Source organism: Triticum urartu, chromosome 1 (assembly GCF_003073215.2).
Source record: "Triticum urartu cultivar G1812 chromosome 1, Tu2.1, whole genome shotgun sequence".
Taxonomy (NCBI): domain Eukaryota; kingdom Viridiplantae; phylum Streptophyta; class Magnoliopsida; order Poales; family Poaceae; genus Triticum; species Triticum urartu.
Window position 1 is genome coordinate 156,196,884 of NC_053022.1, and position 16,841 is coordinate 156,213,724.

At 44.9% G+C, this 16,841-nt stretch overlaps 1 protein-coding gene across 1 annotated transcript; it reads left to right on the forward strand.

Moving 5' to 3' along the window:
• Nucleotides 1–8,234: 8,234 nt before the first annotated feature.
• On the forward strand, nt 8,235–16,523 carry LOC125552678. The gene is made up of 10 exons (XM_048716312.1): nt 8,235–8,613; nt 11,744–11,865; nt 11,947–12,991; nt 13,340–13,876; nt 14,094–14,282; nt 14,360–14,587; nt 14,692–14,925; nt 15,138–15,213; nt 15,284–15,473; nt 15,564–16,523. The coding sequence occupies exons 1-10, from the start codon at nt 8,437–8,439 to the stop codon at nt 16,033–16,035; spliced, it is 3,270 nt and encodes a 1,089-aa protein (XP_048572269.1). The 5' UTR covers nt 8,235–8,436; the 3' UTR covers nt 16,036–16,523.
• Nucleotides 16,524–16,841: the final 318 nt, after the last annotated feature.

Genomic DNA, 16,841 nt, shown 5'->3' on the forward strand with positions numbered 1-16,841 from the left:
TAAAGAGAGAGACTTTAGTGACTTCAGAATGTCGCCGAAGGGCGAGTGCTGAAAGATGTCCGCGGCGGTGAACTCCATGATCGGCGCCCAATCGGATTCGATCGACAGGCGCGCGGAGGGCTTAGAGTCCGGAGAGGAATCCGGCCCCTCGGAGTCACGGGCCTTGCGGAGTGCGGGGCTGGTGTTCGGCTCGATCGCCTTTGAGATCTCAGCCCCCGAGGCGGCGTCCAACCACTCATCCTCGATCGGCGCAGTAGGCTCCGAATTAAGGGTCGGAACCAATGCGCGTGCGGCCTCCAGGACACTGTTCGGCGGCAGAGCTAGATCATGCCCATCGAGACAGTGCGGCGCGCTTGGTTGTGGCTCGAATCTGTCGAAGATCAAGTCCCCGCGGATGTCGGCCGTCTAGTTTAAACTTCCAAATCTGACCTGATGGCCAGGGGCGTAGCTTTCGATCTGCTCCAGGTGGCCAAGCGAATTGGCCCGCAGTGCGAAGCCGCCGAAGACGAAGATCTGTCCGGGGAGAAAAGTCTCACCCTGGACCGCATCGTTGTTGATGATCAAAGGAGCCATCGGGCCTAAAAGCGACGACATAGAGGAACTCTCAATGAAAGCACCAATGTCGGTGTCAAAACCGGCGGATCTCGGGTAGGGGGTCCCGAACTGTGCATCTAGGCGGATGGTAACAGGAGACGAGGGACACAACGTTTTACCCAGGTTCGGGCCCTCTTGATGGAGGTAAAACCCTACGTCCTGCTTGATTAATATTGATGATATGGGCAGTACAAGAGTAGATCTACCACGAGATCAAGGAGGCTAAACCCTAGAAGCTATCCTATGGTATGATTATTGTATGTTGAGGTTGTCCTACGGACTAAAACCCTCCAATTTATATAGACACCGGAGAGGGTTAGGGTTACACAAAGTCGGTTACAATGATAGGAGATCTGAATATCCGCATCGCCAAGCTTGCCTTCCACGCCAAGGAAAGTCCCATCCGGACACGGGACGAAGTCTTCAATCTTGTATCTTCATAGTCCTGGAGTCCGGCTGAAGGTATAGTCCGGCTACCCGGACAACCCCTAATCCAGGACTCCCTCAATATTACTTAAGAACTCCCACTTAGATAGACATCCCTCTAATCATCTAAGTGATCACGTGATCCAAATCAACTAAACCATAACCGATCATCACGTGAAATGGAGTAGTTTTCAATGGTGAACATCACTATGTTGATCATATCTACTATATGATTCACGCTCGACCTTTCGGTCTCAGTGTTCCGGGGCCATATCTGCATATGCTAGGCTCGTCAAGTTTAACCTGAGTATTCTGCGTGTGCAAAAACTGGCTTGCACCCGTTGTAGATGGACGTAGAGCTTATCACACCCGATCATCACGTGGTGTCTGGGCACGACGAACTTTGGCAATGGTGCATACTTAGGGAGAACACTTTTATCTTGAAATTTAGTGAGAGATCATCTTATAATGCTACCGTCAATCAAAGCAAGATAAGATGCATAAAAGATAAACATCACATGCAATCAATATAAGTGATATGATATGGCCATCATCATCTTGTGCTTGTGATCTCCATCTCCGAAGCACCATCATGATCACCATCGTCACCGGCCCGACACCTTGATCTCCATCGTAGCATCGTTGTCGTCTCGCCAACTATTGCTTCTACGACTATCGCTACCGCTTAGTGATAAAGTAAAGCAATTACAGGGTGATTGCATTGCATACAATAAAGCGACAACCATATGGCTCCTGCCAGTTGCCGATAACTCGGTTAAAAAACATGATCATCTCATACAATAAAATATAGCATCATGCCTTGACCATATCATATCACAACATGCCCTGCAAAAACAAGTTAGACATCCTCTACTTTGTTGTTGCAAGTTTTACGTGGCTGCTACGGGCTGAGCAAGAACAGTTCTTACCTACGCATCAAAACCACAACGATAGTTCGTCAAGTTAGTGTTGTTTTAACCTTCTCAAGGACTGGGCGTAGCCACACTCGGTTCAACTAAAGTTGGAGAAACTGACACCCGCCAGACAGCTGTGTGCAAAGCACGTCGGTAGAACCAGTCTCGCGTAAGCGTACGCGTAATGTCGGTCCGGGCCGCTTCATCCAACAATATTGCCGAACCAAAGTATGACATGCTGGTAAGCAGTATGACTTGTATCACCCACAACTCAATTGTCTTCTACTCGTGCATATAACATCAACGCATAAAACCTGGCTCGGATGCCACTGTTGGGGAATGTAGCAATTTCAAAAAAATTCCTACGCACACGCAAGATCATGGTGATGCATAGCAACGAGAGGGGAGAGTGTGTCCACGTACCCTCATAGACCAAAAGGGGAAGCGTTAGCACAACACGGTTGATGTAGTCGTACGTCTTCACGATCCGACCGATCAAGTACCGAACGCACGGCACCTCCGATTTCAGCACACGTTCAACTCGATGACGTCCCTCGAACTCCGATCCAGCCGAGCTTTGAGGGAGAGTTCCGTCAGCACGACGGCGTGGTGACGATGATGATGTTCTACCGACGCAGGGCTTCGCCTAAGCACCGCTACGATATGGCCGAGGTGGATTATGGTGGAGGGGGGCACCGCACACGGCTAAGAGATCCAAGGGATCAATTGTTGTGTCTCTAGGGGGTGCCTCCCTCCCCGTATATAAAGGAGTGGAGGAGGGGGAGGGGGCCAGCCACCCTTGGCGCGCCCCATGAGGAGTCCTACTCCCACCGGGAGTAGGACTCCCCCCTTCCATGTTGGAGTAGGAGAGGAGAGGGAAGGAGAGAGAGGGGGAAAGGAAAGGGGGGCGCCGCCCCCCCCTCCTTGTCCAATTCGGACTTGGGGGGGAGGGGCGCGCGGCTGCCCCTTGGCCGCCTCTCCTCTTCCACCACTTGGGCCCATGAGGCCCAATAACCTCCGGGGGGTTTCGGTAACCCCCTGGTACTCCGGTATATATCCGATAACCCTCGGAACCATTTCGGTGTCCGAATATAGTCGTCCAATATATCAATCTTCATGTCTCGACCATTTCGAGACTCCTCGTCATGTCCGTGATCACATCCGGGACTCCGAACTACCTTTGGTACATCAAAACACATAAACTCATAATATAACCGTCATCGAACTTTAAGCGTGCGGACCCTATGGGTTCGAGAACTATGTAGACATGACCGAGACACGTCTCCGGTCAATAACCAATAGCGGAACCTGGATGCTCATATTGCCTCCCACATATTCTACGAAGATCTTTATCGGTCAAACCGCATAACAACATACGTTGTTCCCTTTGTCATCGGTATGTTACTTGCCCAAGATTCGATCGTCGGTATCTCAATACCTAGTTCAATCTCGTTACCGACAAGTCTCTTTACTCGTTCCGTAATACATCATCCCGCAACTAACTCATTAGTTGCAATGCTTGCAAGGCTTATAATGATGTGCATTACCGAGTGGGCCCAGAGATACCTCTCCGACAATCGGAGTGACAAATCCTAATCTTGAAATACGCCAACCCAACAAGTACCTTCGGAGACACCTGTAGAGCACCTTTATGATCACCCAGTTACGTTGTGATGTTTGGTAGCACACAAAGTGTTCCTCCGGTAAACGGGAGTTGCATAATCTCATAGCCATAGGAACATGTATAAGTCATGAAGAAAGCAATAGCAACATACTAAACGATCAAGTGCTAAGCTAACAGAATGGGTCAAGTCAATCACATCATTCTCCTAATGATGTGATCCCGTTAATCAAATGACAACTTATGTCTATGGTTAGGAAACATAACCATCTTCGATTAACGAGCTAGTCAAGTAGAGGCATACTAGTGATACTCTGTTTGTCTATGTATTCACACATGTATTATGTTTCCAGTTAATACAATTCTAGCATGAATAATAAACATTTATCATGATATAAGGAAATAAATAATAACTTTATTATTGCCTCTAGGGCATATTTCCTTCAGTCTGGACTATGTGATGTGGGCCGGACTGATGGGCCGTGAAGATATGAGATCGAAGACCTTCCCTCGTGTCCGGATGGGACTCTCCTTTGAGTAGATGGCAAGCTTGACGTTCGGGTGTATAGTTTCCTTCCCCTGTAAACCGACCTTGTACAACCCTAGCCCCCTCCGGTGTGTACATAAACCCGAGGGTTTATTTCATAGAGGCAGTCATAATCAATCACCCTAGACATCTAGCGTTTAGCCATTACGATCTCGAGGTAGATCAACTCTTGTAACCCCTATACTCATCAAAGTCAATCAAGCAGGAAGTAGGGTATCACCTCCATTAAGAGGGCCCGAACCTGGGTAAACATCGTGCCCCTATCTCCTATTACCTTTGATCCTAAGGCGCATAGTTCGGAACCCCCTTCTCGAGATCTGCCAGTTTTGACACCGACACCCACCGCCTCCTTCCACGACATTGCCCCATTTGTTTTCCTGCAGTTTTCAGTCTGGCTCCGGAGCAAAGGGAGCTCTCAGTCTTCTCCAAAGGTGATTTTGGAGTTCCATCAAGACTCCCTCTGTAGCCTTGGAAATGGTTTTGTCCAATCCCTCAAATACCTGGAGATCATACTTAGCACCTGTTTCAGGGAGATCCAAGAAACTCTATTAAACACTATAGGGTTTATAAAGTTCCACAAACCCCAAAGGATTGCAGAAGCAACTACATTCAAATGCAGGTTTTTCTTATTGCAAAGCCACAATCTAGCAACAGATTCAAAATTAACAATCTGCACCTAGAAGACAGATTCAACCTCCTCCCAGATTTTTCTAGCTACAATACACTCAAAGAATAGATGATACACATATTCTATCTCTTTGCAATGCACGCATTCTAGTGGTTTAACCACACCCCTCTTTCTCAAGTTGTCACAAGTCATAATCTTGTTCTGAGAGAACAACCAAAGGAAACACTGTACCCTAGGGGGTACTTTGACATTCTAAACTGCATGAAGGTACAAAGATTGCACCCCCTTGAAATTTACTATAGCATATAAAGATTTGGAAGAATAGACTCCATTAGATTCATGTTGCCAAATCAAAGAATCTTCCTCCTCCCTAAAAGGTGTAAGTCTAACCATATCCACTAGTTCAAACCACTGCACCATCAGCTCATCTGCAAAAGTTCTCTTGAGGTGCACCTAGACTACTACCATCCCACAAATCAACAATAGTCATGTTCTCTTCTTGCACTAGATAATACATATCCCAGTAAGTAGTAGCAGCCCGCAAAACGCACACGAAGCTCTTTCCATAACTAAGAAGGATGGCTATCATGACAGCAAAGGATATTGGGGTTTCTGGTATTATATTTACTATCCACTATCTTCTTCAATAAAGAGCCCTCACCGACTATATATCTCTTCACCCAAGATCCTATTAAGCATAGGTTCATATCTTGGAGATTTAAAACTCCCATTCCTCCATATTCTTTTCTCATACAGATGGAAGGCCAATTGGCTACGTGAATTTTACCGGTCCCTTCACTATCACTCCACATGCAGTCTGCCATGTGAGAGTTGATCAGATTCAAGAGCCCACTTAGGAAATTTTAAAAAAGGACAAAAAATAAAGTTGAATGCTAGCTAGACATGATCTAATCAAAGTAATTTTCCCCCGAATAAGAGAGAAGCTTGCCTCTCCAACCAGCTATTCTAGCTAGTATTTTATCAATCAAGGCTTGTAGATCCTCACTACTAAGTTTGTCAAAATGTAAAGGTTTCCCTAATTATTTAATAAGGAAATTTGCAATTATGCATTGGAAGATATCCACAACAAGATTAAGATCAACAGCTTCTAAGTTAAAGGGGACCATAGCACTCTTATTATAGTTAATTCTCATTCCAGAAATTTGCTTAAAACAAGTTAGAATCCATTTCAGACTTAGAGCAACTCTAGTATCATTTTCTAAAAACAATAGAGTGCCGACAGCATATTGCAGACACATGACCTCTCCTCTAATTAACTCAGGGCACAAATCCCTAACCAGCCCTGCTTGAGAGCCTTTGCTTAGCATCTTAGAGAAAACATCCACCACTAGATTAAAGAGGATAGGTGATATATGATCACCCTGCCTTAGTCCCTTTCCAGTAAGGAAAAAAATTACTTTCTATCCCATTAATTTTAACCCCTACAAAACCATTTTGTGTAACACTCCTAATACATTCAATCCATTTTTTTACGAAAACCCCTAAGAGCCACCAGCTAAAAAAGAACTATAGATTCACCTTACCATAGACTTTCTCATGGTCAATCTTAAAAACTAAACCTTGTGTGCCAAAAGAGTGCACATCATGCACAACTTCACAGGTAGTGACTACACTTTCAAGAATATATCTACCCCTCACAAAAGCAGGTTGCATATGAAATGAGTCTACTTATAATCAAAGTTAATCTATTAGTTAAAAATTTAGTGAAGATCTTAAAGCAACAATTTAAAGAACTAATAGGCCTGAATCTATTCATGGTTATGGCTTCATTTTCCTTAGGAATCAAAATTATCATGGAAAAGTTCAGTCTGAATAGGTTCAAATCCCCATCAAAACCAAATATCAAATATCCTAATGAGATCAACCTTAACAAGATCCCAACTTCTTGTGATACAACATAAAGGGCAAATTATCAGGGCCAGGAGCCCCATCTGAATAGGAGCTAAAGATAACATCCTTTATTTTCTCTTTAGTAAACCTAGCCTCTAACCTAGTATTTTCTTCTACAGTAATCTTTTCTTCCCCACTGAAAAAATCCCTTCTGAGATTAATTTCAGGTATGGGCTTTCACCTAAACACCTTTTTATAGTCGTCTACAAGAATGCTTCTCATCCCAATATCATCTGTAACATGACCATCTTCCCCTTCTAATACATCAATTATATGCTTCCTCCTACTTTGATTGGCAACAACCTGAAAATATGTTGTATTTCTATCTCCTTCCAGGATATCTCTCTCCCTAGCCCTTTGTATAGCTTTAGTTTCTTCTATTTGCCACACTTCCCCTAGTTCCTTAAGCAGGGGCGGAGCTTTGTTGGGGCCAAACCGGGCCATGGTATAAAAAATTGAGAAAAACCTGGGCGGGCCATGGCCCGCCCAGGTTTTTCTCAATTTTTTATACCTATATGCTAGCCCACTCAGCCTGTTACAATCCATGAATCGATCGAAGCAGAACGAGCACACACAAGACGAGCAACAGCGACAGCCAGCCAGGACTAACGCCGCCTTCGCGCGCATCTGACGCAGACACAAATCTTGTGCCGCACATCGTGCAGATCAGACAAGCTCCTCGCTGCTAAACGCATGTTTTTTTGCTTCCTGTTGCCTACTCCATGGCTTTGCCTGCCACAACGCGAGATCCTAGTGGCGCCATCTTTCCTTCCCTCCGGCCTCCGGCCTCCACACTGGCCAGTCCTAGTCTTGGCCGTCGCGATCCTGTCGTGGTGCCGCCCAGATGCCTTGGCTGACCGCTGCAATTCACTGAGACTACCGGTCTACTGTCGGTGTCGAGTAACGTTGGATGTTCACCTCCTGGCCACTGTGTCGCCGGGTAATTTCTAATTATCTCTGGAGTACTAGATTCTTGTTATTGATTGACTGAACTGAGCATAATTCATGCATTTTATTATAAATTCATATGCAGAAATAGAAGATAAAGATAGATTTTTCTTGGTAAATTAGCGGATTGTTTGTATCTAGCACATAATGTTTTTTTGTTAAGTGCATTTTAATGTAAGAAGATCATTCAAACAATGTGTAATAAGGTACTCCCTCCGTTCGGAATTATTTGTCGTAGAAAATAAATGTATCTAGACATTTTTTAGTTCTAAATACATCCATTTCTGCGACAAATAATTCGAAACAGAGGGAGTAGATATTAGTATCTTGCCAGTAACTTGTTTGTTAACCCGTAAAAAAATCAATGAGAACAAAAGGTATCAAGTAGGCACTAATGCCTAAAAATTTTGTGCATTTTTTTTAGCTTGGCCCGCCCAACATTTTCTTTGAAGCTCCGCCACTGTCCTTAAGGATGTTTTTTGTGCCACGTCGGATATGTTTTGTGTGTGTGCGTAAATAGCTTTTCCAGGCCAACTATCCCGCTTTTGTTAAAACTTCCATTTAATTTCCAGTCGTCTAATTTTTATTTGGCTTCAGGCTGATTTCTGTCCCGTCGGATCGTGCACGAATCTTGGCGACGGTGGTGTTCTCATTCTCCTTTTGTTGTCTGCGTGTTTGCTTGGAAGGCTGATTGCGGATTTCAGTCCTCAACGAGCAGCAACAGCAGCGACAGCGACAGCCGATTCGCCGGCCGAATTCGTGCGACCTCCGGCGGAATCTGACGCGGCGGCGCGTAGGTCTGCGCGATTTGGGATTGAACCTGGTCAGGAATCGGCGGTCGGAGCGAATGACGGTACCGGAGGCGGTAGCACTAGACATACCGGCGGAGGAGGGTTCGCCGGTGGCCAGGGTGCCGCGGCGGATCAGGAGGAGGCTCCTCCAGGCGCGCGAGTCAAGCGCCGACGCACCGGCAACCGCCGGAGAGATCGAGGCCAAACTCCGCGACGCCCAACTCCGGAGGCAGGTTGGTACCCCCCCACCATTTTTTTCGCTGCGTGCTTCATTATTTCGCATTCATAGTTGAGTATGACTTCGAAATGGAGATTTAGCCAGCACGTTTATGCGGTATAAAGAAATCGATTTCTCAGTGCCCGGTGAACCCCTGAACCCTTTTCTTCCGGTCGAGGGGTTCTTCTTACGTTGAGCATCAGGCTTCGTTGCATTTTCTGACCTTTCATGCCTAATCCCTATAGATTTTGCACGAGCGATGTGATCTTTTGGTGTTAAGGGATCTGCGGACTGATTTCCTGTAGGAGTTCCAATTCCAATGAATAGTTACGCTCCAGCCAATCAGAGTAATTGGACCAAACAAAACTTATACTGTATGAATTAATACCCGAATTAATAAAGTCAAACAGCAGTATGGAAGTCTTACTTGCTGACTACATCAGCCTAAGGTTTAACCGTTTAAGTGCAACCCGAGAGAAACAGACCCCAACAACGATAGATCAGAAAGAACAGTTTAGTGCTCCTTGGCTTGTGCTCTTATTCCTTCGCTTGGCGGTCGCTTTCCAAAGCTGAACAAATATAGGATGTTTCGGGATCCCATATTCAATGGTTAGTTTGTTTCTAATATTCCATAGAGCCCAACATTCCTCTGAAAAGTAAAACCAAAGAATACCTCTAAGCGGAAACCCTTAAAGGACAGCAAAGAAACCCGTAAAGTTAGCCAGATCCCAGTGACACCCAAGCAACTGGCAGATGCCACTCCACATGAAATGTGCAAGGTGACAGGAGAAGATATGCAGCATATTTTCCTCCTCACCACACAACGGACAACGCACAGGACGGCCCGTGATACTTCAGTATTTGGTCAGTAGAAGGGAGACGATCTCCGGCAAGTTGCCAAGTGAAAATCTTGATCTTTAAAGGCGATCGGCGCTCCACATATCCTTGAAGTGAGCCACTTCTTGGCAAATCCTAGAGTAGAGTGACTTGGACGAGAAAATCCCTGAAGGTTCCAGTGCCCAGGACATGGATTTGTCGATGGAACCCAATTGAACCTCCTCCATCACTGAGTGAAGCGCCTCCCACGGTAGGAGCTCATCGTGGCTGAAGGAGCGGTGGAAATGGATATGCTAGCCATCACCTCTAAATGCCTAATCAACCGTGAACGAGGGGTTGGAACAAATGTTAAACAGCAGGGGAAACCGGTATTTCAAGGGGCTCGCACCATGCCACCAATCCATCTAGAAAAAAGTGTCAGTTGGATGTCGTTAACTGCATACTTAGCACCGAGCTTGAAGATATATTTAATGCGGTCGATGCTTTTCCAAAATCGAGACCCCCCTGCCCCAATGCAGAAGTAGATATCCGAGGCCTCGGGATATTTAGCTAAAATGAATATCTTTCTAGAGGCTCCTGTCATCTTGGTACAACTTCCAGATCCACTTGGTCATTGATGAAATGTTCATGAGCTAGTTAAGCAGGCTGAGGCCACCACATACTTTAGCGCGGCGCCCTGCCAGCCAATTGACTAAGGTCTCTTCGGTCCAGCTATTTCCCAAAAGAAGTGGGAGCGGTGCGTGTCCATGGCAGCGTGAATTCTGTCTGGCAGCATGTAAAGTCCCATGAAGTACCTTGGTAGGCTGCATAAGCACATATTACTGTGTTAGTGAGGATTAGCATCCTCCCAGAGGAAAGACATTTTCCTTGCCATGGTTCCAACATGGTTAGCAACTTTCTCAACGTGGTGGCACTGGAGATTTTCCTATCACTGTTAGGAATTCACATGTATGTTATAGGGAAGCTGCCTAACTTGAAGAGATCTCCCAACTCCCCATGGCAATAACTTCACTCTTGTGTATATTAAAATTTAACGCTGACATGTTCTCGAAGCACATAAACAGGAATTTCATGTTTGCAATGGCAGCGGGCTTGTTCTGGATGAGAGGATCATGGTATCATCCATGCGTTGGAGATGCAAGACCCCCCCCCCCCCCCCCCCCCCCCCCCCCCCCCACCCCCCCCCCCCCCTCCCCCTTCCACCGGATCAAGTGCGGCATCACTCCGCAGACATGACCTGCCATATTGGCTGGGGATAGGATTTCTGCAAAGGCATCCCCACCAAGTCAAACAAGAGGGGTGAGATGGGATCCCCTTATCTCACCCCTCTGAGATTGCAGGAGAAGGGGTGCACTTCTCAATCAATGCACATTGCAGTTTGGCCACCCGAGACCAACTGCATGATCCGATGAATATATCCAGCGTCAAAACCTTCCCTGGGCATAACTTTGCGTAGAAACTTCCAGTTTATCCTATCATATGCTTCCATGAAGTCCAGTTTTAGCAAGACTACCCATAGATTCTTGATTCAAAGTTTGTGAACAATCTCTTGTAGCGCCAGATCCCCGTCCAGGATAAGTCTACCTTTGATAAATGATGTTTAACTAGAGCTAATAATTGTATGCGCCACCCCGGAGAACCTGGTGGCATAAGCTTTAGCAATGATCTTGAAAATTACACTAATTAGCGCGATAGGGTGGAAATGCCTAACGCACCCCGCCCCTTCAGTTTTAGGAATAAGCATTCACACCCCAAAGTCAACCTTGACATACTACCGTGCCAAGGGCAATTCCATTGAGAATTTGAAGAACAAAACCCTTGACTGCCCCCAAGAACTTCTTGAAAAATGATACCAGAAACCCACCCGGTCTCGAAGCCATGTCAGCCTTCATGCTTTGCATCACCATATCAAGCTCTTAGTGTGGCAAAATGGCTGCCAAGTTGGCACCGTGTGTTAGTTTATTTGATCAGATCTTAGAACTGCAAGGTAGTTGAGGTTTATCTTAACTTTGTGGCAGTGGGAGCCCTGGTTGGTTATTTTTTAGAGAAAATGTGAAAGCTTTGTGTCTCGGTGCATTAATTAGAAGAGGGCTTGTTTAAGCCCTGGTTGGTTCTGACGGTGAGAATGTTGAGTCTCCATTACAAATTTATATGACCAGAAAGTTCATTCTCTTGTTTTGTTAACTAACTTTTGAGAACTGTGTGAAGGGTGAAATGACCAAAATGGGGCAAGTTTTGCGAAGTTTCATGGACTGGTAAAACATATATGTTTGCTGCTGCCTACTTATATAAACTGTTGTCCTCTCCAGCAATTCCATGAAACATTATCATGCAAAGCAAGACATGCGGTCAGGAGCACTTCACAGCCATCTCAGGAGGAGGATCCCAAGCAACGCCTTGAAGCAAAGCTTGTGGCTGCTAAGCAGAAGAGGTAATCAAAAGAGGCAAACCGGTAGGGTATTATTATTTGATTCTTTTTTACCAAAGATTGAAGAATATTCTATAATTGTAGGTTGAGCCTCCTGGAGAAAGAGCAGAATCGTTTAGCTAAACTGGATGAGCTGCGTCAGGCTGCTAAGAAGGATGCAGAAATGAGGTTCAACAGGGAAAGGGAGGAGCTTGGCATGAGAGTTGAGCATCGGGTACAGCAAGCGGAGGAGAACCGTATTCAACTCTTGCATGCTCGTTTGCAGAGGCGAGCTGCGCTGGAGGAGAGGACAAAAAAGTTCTTTGGGCAAAGAGTGACATCAGAGAATAAGTACAGGGAGACTACAGTGGTGTTGGCTGCGGCCTTTGACGTGCTGGGAATAAATCAGGAATCTGCTAATTCTCTGCCATTTGAAAAACTAGCCCTCTGTATTGAATCTACAAAAGTTCTTCAGACCGCCAGGGCATTGCTTGATTGCTTGGAGAGTCGTTTTATTCTTTCTGAGACATCAAGTTCATGCACACCAGAAAATATCGATCATCTGCTCAAGCACCTGGGATCACCAAATGCGAGAATCCTACCAAGTAGTGCAGCAAGAGCTAGAGTAACACCAAAAAGGACAACTAAAAATTCTGACGCTGGCAAGTTACCTAGATATTCACCAAGGGTAGTGCTTTGTGCTTACATGATTCTAGGTCATCCAGGGGCTGTTTTTAATGTACAAGGCGAGCGAGAGAAACTACTTGTGGAGTCAGCAACAAACTTTGTGAAGGAATTTGAACTGCTGATGAAGACAATACTTGATGGGTTAGACGGTGCATGCATATTGCAGCAGTCTACATTAGGTGCAGTCTCTCCTGGATCTTCTAATAACCAGGAGTGTTCTTCAATTGCTGCTGATCGAACAAAATTCAGATCTCAGCTGGCTTCTTTTGATAAAGCTTGGTGTGCTTATCTTTACCACTTTGTGGTGTGGAAAGCAAAAGATGCCAAGTCGCTAGAGGAAGATCTCGTGACAGCTGCATGCAAGCTTGAGCTCTCAGTGATGCAAACATGCAAATTAACTACTGAAGGCATGTCAGATAGCCTTAATTATACTAATATTAATTCAACAGCCATCCAGAAACAGGTATGATTCATAATTTTATATCGGTGCTTCTTTTTTATGTTCTGCCATATCCCGTGTGTAGTTTTGGGTGCATATGATTTGGCTTTGAACAAGTCTTATTTTGGGTGCATATGATTTGTCTTAATGTATCATCTGAGGAATAAAGCCTTGGGCGTTCTAACAAACGTGCTAGAATGTTTACACTTACTCCCTCTGTCCCATAATATAAGAGCGTTTTTGACACTAGTATAGTGTCGAAAACACTCTTATATTATGGGACGGAGGGAGTAGTTTATTACTCCGATGCTCTTTTCTTGACATCTTCGTAAGTGTAACATCTGCTGAAACAAAATTCTGTTTGCCGTCCAGGTTATGGTAGACCAGAAACTTTTAAGGGAGAAGGTTTGGCACCTAGGTGGTGAAGCTGGTATTGAGAGGATGGAACTTGCTTTATCAGAAACAAGGTCAAAGTTCATTGGAGCCAAGGAAAATAGGAGCCCCTTGGCAACATCAGATGCAAATGTCGCATCTCTTTCTGGACAGTCTCTTCTTTCTGACACCAAAGATAATTTGGGTAAGGATGGTGAAAGGCTAGGTAGAGTTGTTCAATCTTTGTCCAAGGCTTCTTCTTCAACGTCTCAAAGTAACACTAGAGACAACGGTGGTCAAATGAGTAGCACAGGGTCAGGAGAGCTGCCAATAGAGAATGAGCTTGTCGGATATTTGTTGAAAGCTTCCCCTTCACCATCTGAAAGTAACTCAGGAGACAAGGTCATCAGCAGCCAAATGAGCAGAACGGTGCCAGAAAAGCTGCCAACAGATAATGAACAAATGGTCAATGAGATTTTGCATGGTTCTTTTTCTGATAGCTCTGATGACGTTGGTAAAGTTGAGGGGGATTTCAAGGTTAGGTCCTCTCGTATATTAGAATATTACTGTTGAGCTTCACACCTGGGGTAATCTAAGAACCAAAAATGTGTATCATGGTAGAGAATCTGTGTGAGCTTTGAGTGTCTAGGGGAACTCAAATGCCATGATCTAGGGTGTAGTTTTTTCCAGTGTAAGATGCACCTCCGGTTAAGTAGTATGTTATTTTCTTAGTTGCCCACTTTTTTATTCTCAGGCACAAGTTAGGGAAACAATGGAGAAAGCTTTCTGGGATGTGGTTGTGGATTCAATGAAAGGAGACACACCAGATTACAGTTATCTGGTCAACCTAGTAAACGAAGTCAGGGATGCATTGCACCAGATGGCCAGTAAAGGGTGGAAAGAAGAAATAACAAACAATATTAACCTTGAAATATTGTCCCAGGTAAGAAGAGTCTGAATGAGTGTTATCATGAATCTATTAAATACATCTGATACCAACGAATCATTTCTTGTGGAAAGGTACTTGAGTCGAGCACCCAGGGCACACAATATTTGGGGCAGATTCTGCAGTACTCTCTGGGCATGCTGCGTAAATTATCTTCTCCCGCAAAGGAAGAAGAAATGAAGATCAGTCATGACAAATTATTGAACGAATTGATCGGACACTCTGATTCTCATGATAGAGATCGAAATGCATTTGTAATAGCTGTCATCAAGGGCTTGCGGTTCACTATGGAAGAGTTAAAGGTTTGTATAATCCTTAATACTACCTCGAGGTTTTGAGTAATTTACACTAGCTACACAGTGAATCTATAGCATCATTCAGAAACTAAATATTTTTTATTAAACAGGCTCTTCAGTCTGAAGTCAGTAGAGCACGAATCCAACTACTGAAACCAATTATAAAGGGCTCAGGTGGGGTCGAGTACCTGCAGAAAGCTTTTGCCGATCGCTATGGATCCCGTTCCAATGCATTAGTGTCTCTCACTTCAACTATTCAGTGGATTTCTACCTCAAAGGATATGGTAGAAGAAGAATGGAATGAATATGTCAGCTCCTTACAGATCCTGCCTGCATCAGACAATGTTAGTTTCATGTTCTTAAATTTTACTCCTAGTAAACACTATGCACAGCTACTGTATTAAGCAGTAATAATAGACAAGTAGTTGTGGTTTTTACCCGCTGTTATTGATTAAGCTACAGACCCCCTATGGGCTGTTTTAAGCAACACTAGCCTAAGTATTTATGGTTCTCATCTGCTGCTGTTGATTGAATCTACGCCTGTCTGTCATAACAGGTTCAGCCATTGGTTACGACCCTCCAAGCTGGTCGTGGAACTCCAGATCAGCAACAATCTACAGTGCCTGTAGCAGGTATTTGCTCATTAATTTTATGCTGGCCATTTACCTGAGTTTGTTAATCACGTTACATAACATGAAACAGGAAGTACAGAGATCCTACCAGAGTGCTCAGGAGAAACGATCGACAGGCTAGTAAGGATTGGGCTGTTACAGCTTATCAGCAGGATGGAGGGCATGGAAAGAAAATCAGTACCCGAAACATTTAAGCTCAACTGGTTGAGGTTGCGTGGTGTCCAGAGTCAGTTCCAACAAGTGATTGTTATCGCAACAAGGTGGAATTTTATGCTGTGTTCATTACTACATAATAATATCAGAGCACTAGAACGCATTAACGACTGAACCTAGTTATGTTCTTCTTACAGCATGCTTGTCCAGCGTCAAGTATTGATGAGTGAGGACTCAAAGGCCACTCCCTCAGAACTGGAAAATTCTACCTTGGAACTGTTCAACACGCTTGCAGAGCTACTAGACAGTTTTTCTGATGTTGGCATGGATCAGATCATCGAGGTGATGGTCCGTTCGTCGACCTCGGCCGGCCCTTGTTCGGATGAAATGGTTGAGAACAGGAAGCAGATATTGAGCAGGGTCTTCCTCAAAAGCCTCCAGACTGATGACACTGTCTTCAGGAAGGTGTCTCGATCTGTTCACTGCGCGTTCCGTGCAGTCACCCTAGGTGGCAACGGGACGAAGGGCAGGAAACTCGCCGAGGCGGCCCTGGGGCGCATCGGGGCGACAAAGCTCACCGACCGCGTAGTGAAGGCAGCTGAGGTGCTGATCAAAGTAGCAACAATATCAGAGCAGGTTCATGGCCCGTGGTACAGTCATCTCCTCTAAATGACTTGCTTTGTTTAGGCTGCGTTCGGTTTCTCTCGTCTCCTTTAACTCCGCTCCGGGAGCGGACCAGACTTTAGCTAAATTTGACGGAGCTGCCAAAACCCAGCCCCCCCCAACTCCGCGGAGTGGGGAAGTTCCGAACAGGGCCTTAGTGAATCTGTGGTGCTCTGTAAACAGGGTGGGTGATCATAGCCGCTGGGTCGCACATCGCGATGCATCCCCAGTGGAAAATTCTGCAATAGTTTTCTTCTAGGATCACTGGAACAGTCCTTCTGTTTTGTCCGTGACCACACGCTGGCTTTTCTGCACAGTTATCTACTATTCTTAAAAAGTTGTGCTTCATGTGTACTGGTTTCAGCACAATTTTTACAATCTGGGTGTATATAAATGTAGTGCTATATAAGTTGAGTGGAACCACATACACGACACGAGTAAGATCGAAGCTATGTGTTCAGTCAAGGTGCAAACAAGCAATTCATATTGCGGTAGTATCTCAGCTTATACTTTGTTTGAAGCCCTGCTGGTCATGATGTTTTTTTTTATCTTCTCTATATTGGTGTTCTCATTAAAATAAATTATGTGCTAATATTCTTTTTAGTTGCATGGTCTCCTTTCCACTGAGATGAACACACTACTTTTGATCATCCAATAAAATACTAAGATCTTGTACAAAATTGGATTTTCTAACCCTTTTCTTCTTATTGTGCCTTCCTCTCTTTTGAGCTCTTTGTCACACAATAACATCCTGCTGCAACGCTCGGGGTATTATCTAGTTATGACTAAAGGAGAGGCGTTTTGAGGAGGTT